We start from the raw sequence: 21,032 nt of genomic DNA on the forward strand, positions 1-21,032 counted from the left end.
TGGAGTGCCCAGCAGAATATTCAAGTACTGTGTTGCACCTTTTAGCTCAGTTTTAGCCATGATTGTAATTTTTCGTTTAGGAATGGTCTGTTTCTGAACAATTAAAGTACTCAGTAGTAAAGCCACTTTATAAAAAGGGAGAAAGGGATGACATATGAAACCTATTTCTATGCCATTAGTGTTTGCTTAAGTTATTGAAAAAGCTGTGTATGTAAGGATAATTGGTCAGTTTATATCACACGATTTGCTATCAAATGTACAGTTCGGCTTTAGAAGTCATTTAACAACTGAAAATGTTATTCTCTTTTCTCTGTCAGGTACTGGATGGCTTGAACAAAAGGTTTCGAACGCTAGGCATATTTTATGATTTAACTATGGCGTTTGTGTTGATTACAACATGTTGCTCCGGAAGTTGGACCATTACGGAATACATGAAGTAGCTCACAATTGGTTCATCTCTTATTTTAGCAACAGATAGCAAAAGGTTATTATTCACAGTGTTGAGAATGGCTGTGATGTGGGGTCTGAGTAGTATACGGCCAAGTGGGGGTGCCCCAGGGATCAGTGTTGGGGCCACTCCTGTTCCTGATGTGCCCTCTAGTATTAAGGGTAACTCTAAAATATTTCTGTTTGCTGATGACATTAGCTTGGTAGTAAAGGATGTTGTGTGCAACATTGACTCGGTTTCAAATTGTGCAGTTCATGTCATAAGTTCATGGCTTGTGGAAAATAAACTAACGCTAAATCTCAGTAACACTCAGTTTTTATAGTTTCTAACACACAATTCAACAAAACTTGATGCATTAATTTCTCAGAATGGGTATATGATTAGTGAAACTGAACAGTTAAAATTTCTAGGTGTTGAGATGGTGAACTGTCATGGAAAGCCCACATTCAGGATCTTGTTCAAAGACTTAATGCTGCCACTTCTACTGTTCGAACGGTACCTGAAGTAAGTGATCGTTCGACACGAAAATGAGTCTACTTTGCTTATTTACATTCGCTTATGTCGTATAGTATTATAGTATAGTATAGTAACTCTCCCCATTCTAAAAGGATATTTTTGGCTCAGAAATAGGCAGTTCAGGCAATAAGTGGTGTACGTTCGTGAAACTGTTGTCGACTCCTGTTCATGAGTCTGGGTATTTTGACATTGGTCACTGAGTATATATACGCTTAACTGTCGTTTCTTGTTAACAATATCAGCTTATTTCCAAGAATAAGCAGCTTTCACGCAGTTAATACTCGCGCATAAATCAAACCTGCATTTGGATCGAACTTTCTTAACTCTTGTGCAGAAAGGCGTGCAGTATACTGCTGCATCCATTTTCAATAAACTACCACTAGAATTCGAAAATCTTAGCAGTAATTCACGCGCTTTCAAATCGAAACTGAAGAGTTTCCTCATGGGTCACTCCTATTCTGTCGAGGAGTTCCTTGAAAAATTAAGCTGATTCTTGTTGTATTGTTGATGGCGTTTACTTAAAATTATGGCTTGACTTTTTTGGGTTCATAAACATTTTATTCTTACCTGTTATTACTTTTATGTTGTAATTAATGTACTAACACATCCATGACCTTGGAGATTTACTCCTCAATTTGGTCCTATGAAACTAGACGTGTAAAGAAAAATAAAAATAAAAATGATATGTTATTTAAACCAGATACAGTGTCCAATGTAATGTCAGTTAACCATAATGAAATGTTATATTCAGAACTAACACATGTAATTAATTTATATGAAGCTGTCATCTCAAAAAAAGCGCTTTAGAAAAAGTAATTGAGGCTGACGTGAACCCAACTAGATGAGTGTTAAGTAATAAGCTGACGAAGTGATAAGATGTTGTTATGTCATGATTCATTAGTGTACAACAGCAGCCGTCTGTTGTCACAAAACAGTATGTGACGCACCACACCTTGTTGTTACAATCAGTTGTGAAAGTATTTAGGCCGAGTGGTTCTAGGCGTTACAGTCTGGAACCGCGCGACCGCTACGGTCGCAGGCTCGAATCCTGCCTCTGGCATGGATGTGTGTGATGTCCTTAGGTTAGTTAGGTTCAAATAATTCGAAGTTCTAGGGGACTGAAGACCTCAGAAGTTAAATCCCATAGTGCTCAGAGCACTTTTTTTTTTTGGAAGTATTTGTCCCACACTATGTTGCAAAATGTTTAACTCGAGGGTTGCTCAGACAGTGAAGCACCTCAGTTTTTTTATCTTCAACAATTCTATATTGAACATAATGAGAATTATAAACGAGAAAGAATGGTGTTTTACCTATACACCCTATTTTTCCACGCAATCTCCGTCCCGTTCTATGGCCTTTCTCCAGCACGAAACAAGGGCGTGTATGCCCTGTCCTGGTGGCGAAGACAGTGCTTTAATGTGTGAATCGCCTCCTCGTCGTCGTCAAAATGTCTCCCACTAATGGCATCCTTCAGTGGCCCAAACCAGTGGAAGTCCGAGGAGCTAGGTCACGGTTGTAGGGTGGATGGGGTAACACTGTCCAACTGTGTTTTGCGATGTGTTCAGCAGTCCTCAGACTTATGTGGGGCCGTGCGTTGTTGTGTTGCACCAAAACATCTCCTCGGTTGCTGTGGCGCCGAAGTCGCAAGTCTTGAGTTGTGTTAATGTGTTGACATATACTTCTGAATTAATGGTACCGCCTCTTGGCATCACATCAACGAGAATCACACCTTCACTGTCCCAGAACACGGTGATCATTACCTTACCGGGGGAAGCAGTTGCTTTTAATTTTTTCCTTCTGTGGTGAGTGGGAATGGCGCCATTCCATTGACTGACGTTTTCTCTTGGGCTCAAAATGGTGAACCCAAGTTTCATCATCTGTCACAATCCGGGACAAGAAGGCCTCCCCCTCAGCTTCAAATCGTTGCAACAAATCAAGACAAATATTTTTTTTTTCTGTGCGATTTGTGATCTACCGTTAGACAACGCGAGACCTATCTTGCACACACTTTTTAGTATCTAAGAGTGCGGATAACTGCATCCACACTTCCTTTGCTGTTTGACAGATGCAGCGCCAACTGCTGAGTCGTAATGCGTCTGTCCTCACGAATGACAACATCAGCTCGCTGCAACACGTCAGGTGTGACAGCCGTGGATCGTCTCCCCGACCGATGCAAATCGTGGAGCTCCACCGAACCGCCTTATAACATTAACAAATGGTTTAAAGCTAATTCACTGTCATTAAACTTTGAAAGACCCACTATATGCAGTTCAGAACCTGTAAGACGCTGCCTTCCAGCAAGCGTATAACATATAAAGACATACAGATCGAAGAGGTTGAAAGTGTTAAATATCTGGGATAACAAATCGATATGAATCCAACTGGGAAGGCCGTTCGACAGAATTGCTTAAGAGCCTAAGCAAGTCTGTATTTGCAGTGAGAATGATGCAGATGTAGGAGATATAAATATATAAAAAAGCTTGCATACTTTGCTTACTTTTGTTCTATTATGTCATATGGAATCACACTCTGGGGTAACTCATCAAACCGAGCAAAGGCTTTTAGCGTGCAAATGCGTGTAAAAGAAATTATTTGTGGTGTAAATTCAAGAACTTCATGTAGAGACTTGTTCAAGGAACTTTGTATTCTAACCGCTGCTTCTCAGTATATTTATTCCTTAATGAAATTTGTTTCAAGTAATATATCTCTATTTCCAACCAATAGCTCAATACTTAGTATCAATACTAGGAATAAGAACAATCTACATAGAGGCCTAAAGTCACTTACCTTGGTCCAAAAAGGGGTCCAACATTCAGGGACACACATTTTCAATAAATTGTCAGCAACCATTTAAAACTTGGTTTCAGATAAAGCACGGTTTAAACAGAGTTTGAAAGACTTTTTGATAGGCAACTCCTTCTACTCTACAGATAAGTATCTTAAAAGAGACTGTTAGGCCAGCTTAAGTAAAAATGTCTGTTAGATTTCAGTTTTGACAGCACTTGGTCACAACAGTCAAGATTAGGTATTTTGGGTACGATAAGTTTATTAATAGTGCATAACAATGTTTCATTTTGACAGCATATTAATTCTGTAAATACTAGCTGTTCCAGTTTACCGTATTGTATTCGCCTATTTTGACAATTTTCTGATAAATGATCAGGGTAGTAAGTATTACATTCAAATGTTTTATGTTTTTTTATATTATACTTTCTAACATGTTCCACAACCACGAGAATCATCTCATTTTCTGGGTCTATGGAATGAAAACTGAATCTAATCTAATCTGAGGGCCTCACCCTACATGCACAGCGAGTAACTGTACTTCTGTTGACAGCAGATGCTTCATAGACTTTGCACAAGCGTTTGTGAATATTCCCCACACTTTCTTTCTTTATAGTCAGAAATTCAATGACGACATGTTGCTTGTAACGTACATCACATACAGACGCCATTTTGAAACTGTCCTGCAGCTACGCTAACTATCGGAAGTGACGAAAACTTGGCGCGCTCACTCAGGAGACTTAAAATATTACATACATAACGTTTCGCATTCGTAGCATTGTTTTCGCCTGAGAAAAAAATGCGGTGCACTACTTTCTGGGCAACCCTCATAGCAAAACAAATCATGTGGGTCTGTCACCCAAGCACATATCCTATGTAGTGGCAACAGCATCTCCCTTACAGTCAATTTTATTATGTGAATGCCTATTCGAAAGTGAATAAATTAGGTGTTCACAACCAATATGAGTGGTAAAAATATCAATAACAATAGCAGTGAACTCACTTCTCTCTGCCATGCGGGAAATTTTACAGTCATGGATGATTAAAAGGCTATTAGGTCATTGTGACGCAACCAGTGTTGCTTACATCACACAATACTCAGCAAGATAAATGCAGCCTACCAGGTCTTATTAAGGTAACGAGGAATGGCAACAAGCATCAAACTGGTTACTATCATCGGACTGTAAGCAAAGCAGACTTACAAGAAATTTCAGTACACAGCTGTACCATTAATACTAACAGACAAATACAGAGTACTGACGTAAATAGTATTGAGGTGATGGAAGAGCCCCACCCCACTATGCTGAATACAACAATGTAAGTTCAGCTGAATTGTGCCCGCAAATGTTGCCCATGGGGTGTTCTCAGGAAAAGTAATTTTTTTAGATTTCAGGAATGACGTGGACATTAGTGAAGACTTAACTACTGAGCATCACAAATGCCATGATCATAGTGAAGAAATTATTCAAGCTGCTGTACATTCTGCTGTAGACAAAGTACTGACTGTTTTAGACACTGGTGCTATGATGAATATTATGTCATCCAACTTATTTAGCAATATTTCGCGTAATGTTCTTGAGCATAAAAAAAGCGCGAAAGTTTTGTTGTTCACGATCATAAGCAAAGCGCAAAAGTTTTGTTTTTCTATGTATAGAAACAACTACATGCCGTCCAACTAACATGGCACGAAGTACGCTGAGAAAAAACGGTAACAGAAAAAAGCAAAGAAAATATGTCGCAAAAAGCGACAATAATTCTTAAAAACATGCCTGACATGCAGAAATAAGACTTAAAGAACCCACCGATTATGGTGATATTTGTAGCCGAAACTAGTTTGTGGAATAAATAAGCCGGCCGTTGTGGCCGAGCGGTTCTAGGCGCTTCAGTCTTGAACCGAGCGACCGCCACGGTCGCAGGTTCGAATTCTGCCTCGGGCATGGATGTGTGTGATGTCCTTAGGTTAGTTAGGTTTAAGTAGTTCTAAGTTCTAGGGGACTGTGGACCTCAGATCTTAAGTCCCATAGTGCTCAGAGCCAATAAATTAAGTAAACAAATAACAAGCTGTTTTGCATCACGACGGACTCACAATTCCGATATTGTTCATTTATATGCAAACATGGACCAAATGGAATAGTTCCAAGATAAAGTTATTGATACTACATTATTTCGTTTTGTGAAGTGCCTAGTTTCACATTTCTGAACATTTACAGCAAGTTTCCAATCTTTGCATCAATTTCAAATCTTGTCGGGACGTGACTGAGTTTTTATGCAGTTTCTTTCAGACAGTACTTTGTTATAGAAACCCGCATCATCTGAAAAAGACTGAGGTTACTATACTACTGGCCATTAAATTTGCTACACCAAGAAGAAATACAGATGATAAAAGGGTATTTATTGCACAAATATATTATACTAGAACTGACATATGATTACATTTTCACGCAATTTGGGTGCATAGATCCTGAGAAATCAGTACCCAGAACAACCACTTCTGGCCGTAATAACGGCCTTGATACGCTTGGGCATTGAGTCAAACAGAGCTTGGATGGCGTGTACAGGTACAGCTGCCCATGCAGCTTCAACACGATACCACAGTTCATCAAGAGTAGTGACTGGCGTATTGTGACGAGCCAGTTGCTCGGCCACCATTGACCAGGCGTTTTCAATTGGTGAGAGATCTGGAGAATGTGCTGGCCAGGGGAGCAGTTGTACATTTTCTGTATCCAGAAGGGCCCGTACAGGACCTGCAACATACGGTCGTGCATTATCCTGCTGAAATGTAGGGTTTCGCAGGGATCGAATGAAGGGTAGAGCCACGGGTCGTAAAACATATGAAATGTAACGTCCACTAGTCAAAGTGCCGTCAGTGCCAACAAGAGGTTACCGAGACGTGTAACCAATGGCACCCCATACCATCACACCGGGTGATACGCCAGTATGGCGATGACGATTGCACGCTTCCAATGTGCGTTCACCGCGATGTCGCCAAACACGGATGCGACCATCATGATGCAGTAACCAGAACCTGGACTCATCCGAAAAAATGACGTTTTGCCATTCGTGCACTCAGGGTCGTCGTTGAGCACACCATCGCAGGCGCTCCTCTCTGTGATGCAGCGTCAAGGGTAACCGCAGCCATGGTCTCCGAGCTGATAGTCCATGCTGCTGCAAACGTCGTCAAACTGTTCGTGCAGATGGTTGTTGTCTTGCAAAAGTCCCCATCTGTTGACTCGGGGATCGAGACGTGGCTGCACAATCCGTAATAGCCATGCGCATAAGATACCTGTCATCTCGACTGCTAGTGATACGAGGCCGCTGGGGTCCAGCACGTCGTTCCGTATTACCCTCCTGAACCCACCGATTCCATATTCTGCTAACAGTCACTGGATCTCGACCAACGCGAGCAGCAATATCTCGATACGATAAACCGCAGTCCCGATAGGCTACAATCCGTCCTTTATCAAAGTCGGAAATGTGATGGTATGCATTTCTCCTCCTTACACGAGGCATCACAACAACGATTCACCAGGCAACGCTATTTGTGTATGAGAAATTGGTTGGAAACTTTCCTCATGTCAGCACGTTGCAGGTGTCGCCACCGGCGCCAACCTTGTGTGAATGCTCTGAAAACCTAATTATTTGCGTATCACAGCATCTTCTTCCTGTCGGTTAAATTTTTCGTCTGTAGCACGTGATATTCGTGATGTAGCAATTTTAATGGCCAGTAGTGTATTAATATTGTCTGCTAGATCGTAAATATACAACATGAACTCCAAGGATCCCAACACACTTCCATGGAGCATTTCTGCATCTGACGATGAGTCCCGATCCACGATAAGACGCTGCGTCCTCCTTACCGCAAAATCTCCGACGCAAGTTCTACAAAAAAGTTCGTACTTACCTGAGGCGAACGGAGCAATCGATTAATCACTTCTGATGTCGCGAAAGGCGATGAAGTTTGCGTTGCGTGAGATGGGAAGCCTTTTTGCAAACTTTTACACACACACACACACACACACACACACACATTGTAATGGATCTGTAATTAAAATAAACCGGCTCGTAGACGATCAATATTATTCAATAATATTCTGCAATGTTAATTGAAGTTCTACTTACACCGATCGGTAATAGCGTTCAAAATTTAACACGGTCGAGCAGCAGATGCTGCTGTTATTCGTTCAGGCAGAAGAAAAAAAAAAAGATGGTGAAACATTTGTAGATTGTAGGTAGCGTGCAAAATTCAATCACGATAATTTATTAAGAAAATTGAGACTGAATGAGATAAATGATTACGAGATTGTACTACGCGTTGACAGTCCAACATTTGATATATCACCGGAAGTGGTTGCCTCTGTGTTTGTTCTTAAACATATTTCTTTAAAAGTTCATCAATCGTACCTAAAGGGTACTTTCCGTATTTGATGAGCAACAGCTCGTAACAGTTGTTCTTAATGTTCCAATTTTTATTTTCATCTGCCCTTACATCTCATAACGGACACAAAGATTTGTACATTTGATGTACTGTAATATGACTGACCTTTCTTCTTGTTTTCAACTCGTTTCAGGAGATAAACACAAGAGGGAATACAAATGTTGATAGGGACCGTACTTAAACAGAGCACGTAAACGACTGTCAAGGATGTTGCCAATATTGGCCACAGACGGCACAGTATTTCGTAGGTGGTGCAAAGTATGTCGAAATTTTCTGATATGCTCAATATTATCGCGCGACCTCTTAACATAACTTACACTCGTCCACTATTATTACACAGCCAGAAATGTTGAACAACAACATTGGCCGCCTACGGGCTGCCTAGTGAGGATGTTCAGTTTGTGTTGGTAGCTGACCGACAGTGGACGTTCATATTGTGTTCAGAAAATGTTTTCCCAAGAGTTCAAAATGGTTCAAATGGCTCTGAGCACTATGGGACTCAACATCTATGGTCATCAGTCCCCTAGAACTTAAAACTACTTAAATCTAACTAACCTCAGGACAACACACAACACCCAGCCATCACGAGGCAGAGAAAATCCCTGACCCCGCCGGGAATCGAACCCGGGCGCGGCGGGAAGCGAGAACGCTACCGCACGACCACGAGATGCGGGCTCCCAAGAGTAGTCTCCTTTTTGAAGTTTGTTGGAGATGGTTGCTGTGACCTTGGTGTTTAATCATGAATAGGCGAAGTAATAAAGAACGTCCTGATGTAGTTCAATAGTACTTCACACATGGACAAATTGTTGTGCAAGCCCACGGGCGCCTGGTAGGAAAAGATACAACATACTTTTCTAAGAGCATTATTGGCTACGGGACACAATGAACCGTGGTTTCATCAAGACGGTGCAATGTGCCGTACCCCTCGACAGAGTATGACATTTCTTCAAGGGAGATGACGTCTCGTAATAGAGTCATTAGCTGGCCGCTGGAGGTCGCCAGATTTATCGGCACCTGATTTCCTTGTTTGGTGGTTTTCTAAAGGACGATGTCTGAAGGAATAGACGGCGGATACTTGCCGCCCTCAGAGACAACATTAGCGTGGTAATTCGGGAAATTTCATAAGAGACCTCACAGAAAGTCATGCAACATGTCGTGCTACTGGCCTGTTACTGTAAAAACGTGGTTGGTGGACATATACCCAGTGTAATTTTTCACAAATGAAGTCTTGGGTATAGTTTGTAAAATCCTACAGACTTTTTAGTTCTAACAATATTATTAAACAAATTATATTTTGTTGAAAAGGTACACTACTTCTGGGACACCCTGTAGCAAGACACAATTACAGAACAGTCAAACGAGGCGCCCTATCTTCACTAAACTATGTTACAAAAATATTTATGGGAAAATATAGACACACCAGTATTGGTTCATGTCAAGAATGTTATTTAATTTGCATCACGGAACAAGAAATTATTTGAAATTCATCAAAAAGGAAAATATGAAATATGAAAAACGTGAATATTATTCACGTTTCTCGTCATTGAATGACAGTCATCGATGACTTTGAAACTCTTGAAGTGGTGTTTTGTTTTACACTTCGAAACGGAAAAGAATTTGCAGCCAAAGCTGAGAAAGTAATTTAAATTGAAAAACACAATATTACTACAATATATTTTATTTCATTACAACGGAAAACAAATGTAATGAGATATCTGGAGTTTCTTCGCGTTCTTAAGAAGCCTTATGCAGCTGATGGTTAAGAGTCTGAATTAATAAACTAAGACGACGAGGGTCATCGCAAAAAAACAACAAAAACCAGTGAAAAATTGTAGTGTTGTGGAGAGTGTCTACAACGAAAAGTAAGTTTAGTTGTGATTAAAACACTTCATCCCCATTCCCACACACACAAACGCACACACACACACACACACACACACACACACACACACACACACACACACACACACACACATATTCGCTTTCAAGCCGAAAAACAATTTCCTTCGTATTTATTTATTTTGTCATTTTGTGTAGAAATCGGCGACAATTTTAAGGTATAAAAGGTAGTGTAGGTACTTCAGTATTGAGAAATAGGAGGCAAATAGGTTACAAATTAACAGGTTTGGTCTTCTCACAAAATGATACATGAACTATGTTGAGTTACATCTTGTATTCGCTTAAGAGGCTTTGAACAAAGACTGACAAATATTTACACTGCTACATAAATTAACAAGATCTCACATTCCAGAAAGTTTATAACGAATTCCATACATGTACAGCACTTTCTCTTCATCACGCGAATAACAACAGTAAGAAACGATATTCTCAAGCACCTATCACACAAGGACGAACAGCATTTATTAATCTATTAACACGTTCAGCCCAACGGGGAGACAGTTCTTTATATAGAAGATCGTTGTAAGATTGCCCACTGCTTCACGTCCAAGCAGTGAGGAAGTCTCTGTACCACTGAAATTTTCATCAGTCGCCGCCACTTCACTAACTACACTAAAGTTTTAGTCGAGATTCTCTGAAGTACAGAAATCTTGAGAGGCTTCCAGTGGTTTCACTTTTCAGTTACGAAGTTGGGCAGCACGTTACACCACGTTCTAAAGAAGAACAAATGCCAACTCCTGACACAAGGGTAATCCTACACAACGTGGATATCCTCAATATTTCATAAACAATCGAGATATTGTGACAAGGTTTCCGAAAAGTGATACGCTGCACAAGGGCTAGATTTTTCCGTGTGGTGGACGACTGTAGCTTTAATATGTATTGAAATACTCACAAAACTCGTAGGCGTACTGCCGTCACACTGTACGCACTGCCTGAACATTTTAAGTAGCGCGTCAGCGCTTGTAATTTGATTTGAAGGAGGTATTGTCGTCTTAGCTGGCCATTGTTGCCTTAACGGAAGTCGGGCAATCGGCAGTCGGCATTTGTGGGGTCCGCATGAGCAGCTAAAAGTGCTGTATCGTAATGCGAAGCGCGTTATGCGGAAAGCGATTAATTTTCTACTGGTGCTGTATTGCCTTGTGGTGTGAACATTGTGAAGAGCTGGGCGAATGTATTTTTTATATAGGTGTAAACTATTCGCTAACAAATCGAAAGTGTTGTTGCTCATAGTGTTTATTTACGCTCGAACATGAATCATTATCACGGTATTTGTGACTGTGTCACTGAAAAACTTCAGTAACATTACAAAACTGAACTGTACTTATTCTGTGGAAATGCATTTACTGATAGCACAACGCCAATACTTATGAACTTTAGTGCAGTACTAGGTGGCAAAAATATTCTGAACACACTCGTAAAATAATAAACAATCAATAATTAGTTTTTGCCACATTTGTGCGGTTAAGAGTTATCAAAAGTAAACTGCAGTTGTTTATTTTCATCGAAGGATTTTCAGAAGATACGTGAGTATATTTACACAAGTTTGTGGTACGTTAATCGGAATTCGCGTTGCTATCTACGTAGTTAATACTTTCAGCTGTGATCTGTTGCAATGTGGACAGTCAGTGGTTGCAGCATATGCACCATCGACAGGTGAGCGACTGATATAAACTGTGTTGTGCTCTAGTAAATCTACTGATGCAGCACGCGCGTTTTCTTTTGTAACACGCCGTGTACAGGTGTAGGCGACAAGGTCAAATATCATATAACAACACTGGTATAACGATACGCTGTAAGAGGCGTTTACAAACTCAGATACTTTTTAAATGCAACAACGTAATTTTTAGCGGTGTTTGTTTGCTTTGATAAGAAACGAGGACAGTGACACAGTGCACGTCAAATTTTTGAAGCAAACGTTTCGTCAACATAGACGAGAAAAGTGTTAAACATGGGGTCAAAAGGGTGTCAAAATAGTGCAAATTTCTTCATTTTTCCAGATAAATATAGGATCAGTGTAATGCAGCGGACAGACATCAGCCCCACTTACAAGACATTTTAAGATTGCTTTTGTGAAGAGAAAAGACTGAGTGTGAACTTTGGCTAGTGATGTGAGACTGTAGACATGTTGACGAGCTGAAGTGAAGTCGTATGGCATTGGTAACTGGAAGACCCCATGGACCGGTTGTTCAGTCGCCTAATCGGAAACGCTTCTTACCTCGTGTGCAGTGCCATGCTTTTTATTTGCAGAGAGTTAAGATTATGTGTTAGGCATATGTGTGGTGAGTGTGAAGAGAGCGTTTAGTGACATGTTTGTGTTATTGATGACATGAGAGGAAGAGGGCAGAGGGTGAAACCCTGTATAAGCACATTAGTAGGAACACTTCTTTATATCGAGTACTTTCATTTCAATACCAATATTTTTTAGTTGATACTTTATATCGAATGGACCTAGTAATAATAATGTATTACATTTTTATTATTTAGACAAAATTTTGGCCATGTTACTCCCTTAGCACAACTGGACGAGCAGGCATCAACAGACCAACAATTGAATGAGTGGTTTCCTTATGAGCAATAGAGTTAGTGTGCAAAAACGTATGTGGCGCTTCGCCAACCTCGGCAAAATATCTTTTGCAGTTTGTTCACTTGGAATTCCCTTGTTTCTAAATTTCAGTGTGCTTCTTTTTGTGTTGTTTAAAACAGCTTATCTGTAAAATTTACTGAATCAGATGGCAAAACGGCACCTAACGTTAGTGAAACTTGACTGTATTTAGTTAAACTGTATAGTAATGAAGTGAAGTGCAAAATATGTTTATAACATTTAAAATCTTCAGTAAATGCTTCAGACATGGAGAAAGCATTTAAGGAAACACATCGTCAGAAGAGCAACGCATAATTATTTACAAGACAATAAAAAAGTATATAGGGTGTTACTATTTGTTAATATAAATGTACGACGTGGTTGTAGGGAAGTTGTAAACCAAAGAAATGTGTTTTTGAGATAATCGTGTTTCAAAAATTATAGTTGTCCTGGAAAGTCATACCCTAGTAATGAGACCTGACATGATAAGTTCGATTAGTGGGAGAGTCTAACTTTTTTAAATTTCCCTTAGGTATTTTTTATGAGTACTATTTCTTACAATACCACTCACGAGTTTATATCGAGACTTCTCGTTCGATACATTGTGCTTATGCAGTTGCTCTGTTCCTCTCAAATAGCACCAAGGGGGGGGGGGGGGGGGGGTGCCGATCGACAGGGTCACGTGCCATTACTCGAGGCACTGCAGAGATGTGGACTGTAAGCCAAGACACTGGCGAAACATGAGATTGTCAGGAACGGTATGCCTCCACCTCTTCTGTCTCTGTCGGATAAATACTGACGATGAAAATTTCGTCTCGTCAGACGTCATAGCGGAAGAGCGCGTTATCATCCCCAGCTAGGGAGGCAGCTTTTCAGGCGGTGTCTAACGTCTTAAAAAACACATAGTTGCAAAAAAGTGTTTGATAATTTCCCTAGATGAAAACAGTAACCAGTATTAAACATTTAGCAATGTATTCGAAGATCTATGTACACCCACTTCCTGAAAACTTTCATTCGACATATGGAAAAGTCTATGAAATATTGAGGTTATTAACGTTACAAATTATTCATGCTGTCAAACTAGATCAATAGCATTATTTCGTTACATGAAGTTTGACATCGTCAAGTTATGAATCACGTAATCTGGAAGTTCAATATAAATTTCATTCGTATTGATCGCAAGAAACATTTCTGAGTTCATTTCGAGCGCTAAGAAATAGTTTTTAGAGCATAAAAATTCAGCTAGAGCTGAGTGTAATTACTTAGTGTGTACCAGTCACTGCCGGCCTCCGCTCACACCTTCTGCCCCTTTCTCACTCCTGATTCTTTAAATAATCGAAAACTCTCATGTATAAGAGAGCTTCAGACATCCGTGCAAATTGCGCTTTGTTTTAAGAAAACCTAGTTTCTCACTCATTTAATTATGACGTCATGTCTTCTAAACTATTTGTCGTATAATGATATAATTTTGCATGTACCTTCAATGGTAAATGTGGATGCTGTCTATAAAACGTGTTACAAATACAAATAGTAGTAAAAAATTAATAAGTTACGATGTCATGTCCACTGCTGATGTTTTACTGCACGAACAGTATAAATGTTGTAAGTGATAAATTTCTTCTCTTTGATTGTGGGGAGTGTCAGTGAGAACAAGTTTCGAAAAAGTTTGGAATTACGTGCAAAGTTTCTCGTAAGTCGTATGTGCTCTCATTATCGACTACTGGTTGAAGAAAAGCTGGGGAATTTGCACGCTGTGAGTTTCGCTGCCTCGTGACAAACACAAAGTTTCTGACTTTAATACTTGACTTCTTGTGTTACATGTTTAATACAACATTATACCTCTTCATGATTGGATTGTGACAGCATTTTAAATTTCTAAATTTGGTCACTGATAATATGAAACACTGAAAATTAATGTTGTTTCTCCTGGAATATATTAACAGGCAATCAACTACTGGTATCATGTGACCATTTTAGTCTTTTAGTAATGTTGAGGTGCACACACACACTACTGGTGCATGTAGCATGCTGTAAATATGTTTCTACCACGCGAAGATGATGATTGTTCAGCAGTGGACAACGTATCTTGCGATGAAGACAAATAAAATTTATTCAGATGAAAAGTCGTCGCTTTTGTGTCTGTAACAAGAAGAATTCGGGATCACAATGACCTCATCGTCGCCTCTGCCGCTTTACTTCAGTTCCGTAACTCGTATATTTTGTATTACACCGAGTCACATCAGCCACTACAATACATCTGGACACGAGCACCAGGGAGTAATATAGTATCAAGGATCACAGTTTTGGGCTGCACGATGCAGCTAATCTCGTCGTACTGGACAGCCGTGCCGTGACCGCACACGTGGCAGCCCGGATGGAGAATACCTGCGGGCTAGGGCCTCACCTAGATGCACCCATCTGCCCCTCGGGCGACAGTCCAGTGACGCGACGCAGTGCTTGCGTAGGCGTACTCGTCCGTGTGGTACGTTTCACTGAGCAGCCACAGGACGGGGTTGCTGTCTACGTGTACTTGTCCGTCACCGAGCGAGCACTCGTCGGGCACGTAGCCGAGGTGTGGCACACGCCGGCGAGCGGGCGCCTAGGTGTACTTGTCCATGTGGTACATGTCGCCGAGCAGGCGCTGGATGGGGATGTCGCCGATGGTGTCCTTGAAGAAGAGCCGCTCGACGGTGGACTGGCGCACGGCCCGCAGGCTGGGCAGCAACAGCAGCAGCCGGCCGAAGCGCGTGGGCTGCCGCGGGTAGCGGCTGCGCACGTAGTCGCCCAGGATGCACTGCGCCTGGTCCTGCAGCATCTCCACCGGCTGCACGTCGCACAGGCCCGCCGTCTCTGCAACCGCGGAAGCCGAACGTGGGCGACCACAAGAGAAGACGAGCTTCTGAAGTTTGGTGCTCGATATTAGATGGGTAGATTGTGCTCAATGGAACTTAGGACACAACTTGACTGAAGGAAAGGATCAGTTAGTAGGACGCACCATGAGGTATGAAATAATCCTCAGTTTGGTGATAGATGTAAGTATGGGTGGTAAGACCAGTAGAGAGAGACAGGGATGAACGCCGTTAGCAAGTTCAAAAGGATGTAGGTTGCAGCACTTATTTGGAGGTGAAGCAGCTGGTACAGGATAGAGTGGCGTGGAGAACTGCGTCACACTAGCTCTTGGACTGACGACCACAAAAATAGGAAGAGGTAGAAAAAGAACAAACACAAGATTAACAGAGCCAAAGACCTTTAGGTAAACTAAACAAGATTTTCAAAAAATAAGCTTCAATCTCTCTTAAAATACGCTTTTGCAATCAGGGGTGTATTTCCAATTACGATTTATAACAGTGAAACATGGACCATTAGAGAAATGAGGGTTGTTCAGCAAGAGGTGGAGAGCCGAATAAATGGGTGACGGAACATGCTGAGATGGAAGCTTCAATCTCTCTTAAAATAGGCTTTTGCAATCAGGGGTGTATTTCTGATTACGATTTATGACAGTGAAACACGGACGATTAGAGAAATCAGGGTTGTTCAGCAAGAGGTGGAGAGACGAATAAACGGGTGACAGAACCTACTGTGGTGGAAGACGCAACTGCAACTGTAACGAGAGTGAAATGGGGGTTAGCAAATCGTGTCGCCTGGTGAGTGGATTGTAAGCAGATGGATCACTGAAGTGCTAGATACTAAGATAGCTCGATACTAAGAGATCAGATAAAACGGAGACAACAGTGTAGTGGGCGGTAGGGAGATGACATTAAAATTTCTGCAGGAGCAACACGGATGCTTATACTGAAGACCGCGAAGCGAAGAAAATTACAAAGAAGGTCATTATTCAACAGTGTATGTCAAATGGCATATGATTCTAGAATTCATGGACACCTTATGAATAGAAGACTGAAGCAGTTCACGAATGGAACACCCTAAATGTGAGGCAGCTACGTGTCGTGTTGACACTATATGTATTAAGGTTTCATATAACTCATCTTCGTATACTCTGCTACTCCGGTGGTTCAATGTACAAGATCTCTGTGCCAGAAAGGCTACCATAATTAATAATATTGTGAAAGTGGTTGGTGAGCGCTGTGTGCTGTCTGCAGGGAACTATAGTCGTTTTTCCGCACATTAAAGGGCGCATGCGTGGAAGGGAAGAGGAGGAGCAGATAACTTGATAGATGCAGGACAAGTGTTCTCAGACTGGGTCGTGTGTGCTGTGCGCCCGTCCCTCGCATGATGAACCAAACCGAACCTGACGTTTCACTACTATGAACAGGTTAACTACCGGCAAGAGTTTATTGCTTGGATGGAAACAATTGGAGAGGATGCGTAAGCTTATAACACGGTACTGCAGTGGGCTATATCCAGATGCGAATCAGTGAGACAGTTCTGTGGGATACGGGAGCTATGAGTTTCTTTGTAACTGTCACTCCCACACCGTTGCTCCTGAAATGTAACTTGCTGTCATTCCCACTGTTAATGTGCCACAGATGTGTTACGTTTTATACTGGCTGACAAAAAAGTGAAACTTTACGTATTGGGAGAGTACATGGTGTTATTCCAGTGAGTCTGAAGTCGAATTGTAACACTTATATCGATTAGGAGTAGGTTATTTTAAGTAACCGTGTATCTGCAATTTATGAATTGTGCATTCTGTGTTGTTTTAACTCCTTGATGCATTCATGTATTTAAAAGTGATTTTTTGTCTAGAGTAAAAGGAGTAGCAAAAGTTAAAGCAAGAGTAAAATTTGGATGCTTTGTTTATGGACTACTCCAAGTGAAGTTGCGAAGGTAGGAAGTTTGAGTACAAAAATTTAAAGATTAATCAATAGAAAAGTGAAAATCTTAATTATTTAAAAGGTAAAACCATAAAAGTGAAGTTGGATAGGCTTTTGCTAAGGTGTCCTTAGTTTATTATAAAATATAGTTTTGTAGGATTACAGTGCAAGATTGTGTAAATATTATTGCCAAGAATACCTGTTTCACAGGTGATTAAAGTACAAGTAGATATAAATCTTTAATGAAAATTGGTTCTGCCCTTTATTCAGTGATGATTCAGTGTTTTGGTTAAGTAATGCTATTAGAAGTGAAGTTATGCACATTTTCAAAGATAGTGTAGTTTTGGTACCCATCATGAATGGCTCCTTTTGTGGTTAATTAAGCCCAGTGTTAAATTTTATTACCTTGCAAAGTAATTTAAGTGAGTGATTAGCTTAGTTTTTTTTACTTTTGCAACAGTCAAAGAACCTTGGTTAGTGAAACTATACCAGTTTATGGGTCTCCATCACATTGTCCTCCTATTAAGAAAAAAGTGAACTATTACTGTTACTAAGGAAAACTGTTATATGCAGAGGAGCTTAAACAGTGTATTTAAGATGTTATTCATCTTTATTTGTGTTATTCATTACTGGTGTGTGTGTTTGATTGGTAGCTGCTGCTACACAAAGTACAGAGTGCACTGTGTCAGTTTGTATCCTGTTTGCTATTCAAAGGGAAAGCTCGACAAAAGTAACTGAAATAACTAATATCCAATTTTCTCAAATATATACTTCCAAATTAATGTGCCTCATTAGTCTGTTGACCGTTTATTTTTTTTCATTCACTTATAATTTTACCATTTCTGTGGTAGTGGTTGTTAGTGTTTAACGTCCCGTCGACAACGAGGTCATTAGAGACGGAGCGCAAGCTCGGGTTAGGAAAGAATTGGGAAGAAAATCGGCCGTGCCCTTTCAAAGGAACCATCCCGGCATTTGCCTGTAACGATTTAGGGAAATCATGGAAAACCTAAATCAGGATGGCCGGAGACGGGATTGAACCGTCGTCCTCCCGAATACGAGTCAAGTGTGCTAACCACTGCGCCACCTCGCTCGGTTTACCATTTCTGTTAACTCCCAAGGTTAAAGCCTTTCCATTAGACACACTCACGGTCGAACTTTGAAATCCTCTGAGAGGGTAACATTAGCGTGTTTCACGACACGGTAGTGTTATAGGTAGCTTTTGCCATGAGCCGGCCGCGGTGGTCAAGCGGTTCTAAGAGCTTCAGTCCGGAACCGCGCGACTGCTACGGTCGCAGGTTCGAATCCTGCCTCGGGCATGGATGTGTGTGATGTCCTTAGTTTAGTCAGGTTTAAATAGTTCTAGGTTCTAGGAGACTGATGACCTCAGATGTTATATCCCGTAGTGCTCAGAGCCATTTTTCCCCATGACAGAACTAAACGTTCAGTTATTAGGGAATAATGCCATACTTACAATGAACTTTGCAGTACAAGCTCACTTATCTGCGTGATGTTAGGATCTGTCTGGCCTGGACGCACGCACTCATTTGCTTGGGAAGGCTGTCACAAAGCCGTCGCGTCCTCTCCTGGACACTGGCACTGGGAAGGAGTTGACATCAGAACTAATCCGACGTGTGCCCCTTTGGGGAAAGATCTAGGGATCTTGTTGGCCGCGGGAGAACCTCACTGTCACGCAGACAGTTCGTAGACACTTGTGCCATGTGTGGACGAGTACTGTCCTGTCTGAAAATGGCACCTCCATGCTGGTTCACGAGAGAGCAAACACGACATATATGATGCACCACTGTGCCATCTGAATTTTATCAGCATCCAGCAGCTGCAGCCTCAAGTTTACCCAACGCCTCCCTACACCGTGACACCAGGAATAACACCACTGTGACTCTCTAAAACATCGGAAGAATGGAACGTGTCCCCAGATCGCCGACATACACCTCGACGATGGCCATCCAGTGTAGCACAGGCTGGCTACTCATTGCTTAATACAACGTGATGCCATTCGTTGGCAGTTCGTGCTTCCCAGTCGCGCCGCTCCAAAGTCAGCCATCTGTGTTGTGGTGTTAATTGTAGTCTGGTGGTAGCCTCACATGGACTGATGTGCAGGATGACACAAGACGTTTTACAGAGTGGATTACTTGTTCTCAGATGACAGGCGATGTGGAGGGACTAGGATCTGCTAGGTGCGCTCTACAGAGTCCTGCATTTTGGTGGTCAATCTTGGTTGACCTGAGCCCGGGCTGTGCGTGCGTCTGCTCTCACGTTCCCTTGCACTCCAACATTGGACCATCGTCAGTCCGAATGCTCCGCAAATCTGGATATTGCACGATTCGACCAGATGGTCGAATGTAGACTGGCCCACAGTGAGGCCCCCTTCAGCTGTCAGCTGCTGACAAGGCTTTTACAGACGAGTACTCGGTATTCCCGTGTCCTCCGCAGTGAGCATTCACCATCTGACGCTCTTTGAGGCTACCAAGCCTGGTAACGACATTGAACTTGAACACCACTAATGCACTCTGCCTGTCACAGAGAAAAGCAACTCTAATCGTTTACATACTCGGGAGATGCACCAAGTCACATGGCACACGACCATCTCTTGCATGTGCGTCACTTTTGTTGGCAGCCATCTACATAATATGTTTTCATATAAGAGTAATAATAAATTAGTAAAGTATCGTATAATGCACAAAATGATTTAATGTAGTGACGATAGTAATTTCATCTCTTCAGTGAATAGTAAATCGCTTTTGAGTATCGTCCAGAAAATTACAACTCAGAAAAGAGTAACTCCGGAAATTTGAGAAGTTAATGTGTCACAATTAATTTAAGGAATGTAGTGGCAGCAAACATCTTTGATAACGTCCTAATTTACACAGCATAAAATCGAAATGTGTACTCACAGATGCCGGCCGGAGTGGCCGTGCGGTTCTAGGCGCTACAGTCTGGGACCGGGCGACCGCTACGGTCGCAGGTTCGAATCCTGCCTCGGGCATGGATGTGTGTGATGCCCTTAGTTTAGTTCTAACTTCTAGGCGACTGATGGCCTCAGACGTTAAGTCGTATAGTGCTCAGAGCCATTTTTTGTAGTCACAGCTATCAGTATTTCCGTAAGCGCTACGGCTGTGAACACTGGTCCACAAACCAAAGCTGTACATCCGCGTAATTGAGGCGAGTGCTGCGTCTGTTTCACTCTCTTCCGTCTACATGGAGGAAATCAGTTTCCCTGTTACTTTCCATCGCACGAACCTGCCTCAGGGTTGGAAGGTGCCTTACTGTTTATTTCCATTAACTGTGCATCACGATTAGGTAGTCCATTAGCAACTGGATACACATTAATTGTCTCAACCTGAGAACTGTCTATAAGGCTGTTATCACTCGCTGTCCTACTATTTTGTTGCACACGAGTTGGGAAACTGACTACTCATATTAGTTTGAAGCATCCAAATAATAATTCTGCATCATTTTTCCTATCCGTATCTTTTATGAAATCTACGTTGAAACCTCCACAAACTAATAACTGTGTCTTTTTGTTTGACAGGCAGGTCAGTAATGCATCTAGATTTCTCACAATTATCACAG

The 21,032-nt window shown here is 41.5% G+C and overlaps 1 protein-coding gene across 1 annotated transcript in view; it reads right to left on the minus strand.

Moving 5' to 3' along the window:
- Positions 1-15,265: 15,265 nt before the first annotated feature.
- Positions 15,266-21,032, minus strand: part of LOC126289597 (protein dissatisfaction) — a 166,434-nt gene continuing 160,667 nt past the window's right edge. Inside the window, exon 12 of the mRNA XM_049984903.1 lies at positions 15,266-15,516. Within this exon, the coding sequence (XP_049840860.1) occupies positions 15,266-15,516 (251 nt within the window). The remainder of the gene's footprint in view (positions 15,517-21,032) is intronic.

The sequence above is a fragment of the Schistocerca gregaria genome, chromosome 1 (genome assembly GCF_023897955.1).
Source record: "Schistocerca gregaria isolate iqSchGreg1 chromosome 1, iqSchGreg1.2, whole genome shotgun sequence".
Lineage (NCBI taxonomy): Eukaryota > Metazoa > Arthropoda > Insecta > Orthoptera > Acrididae > Schistocerca > Schistocerca gregaria.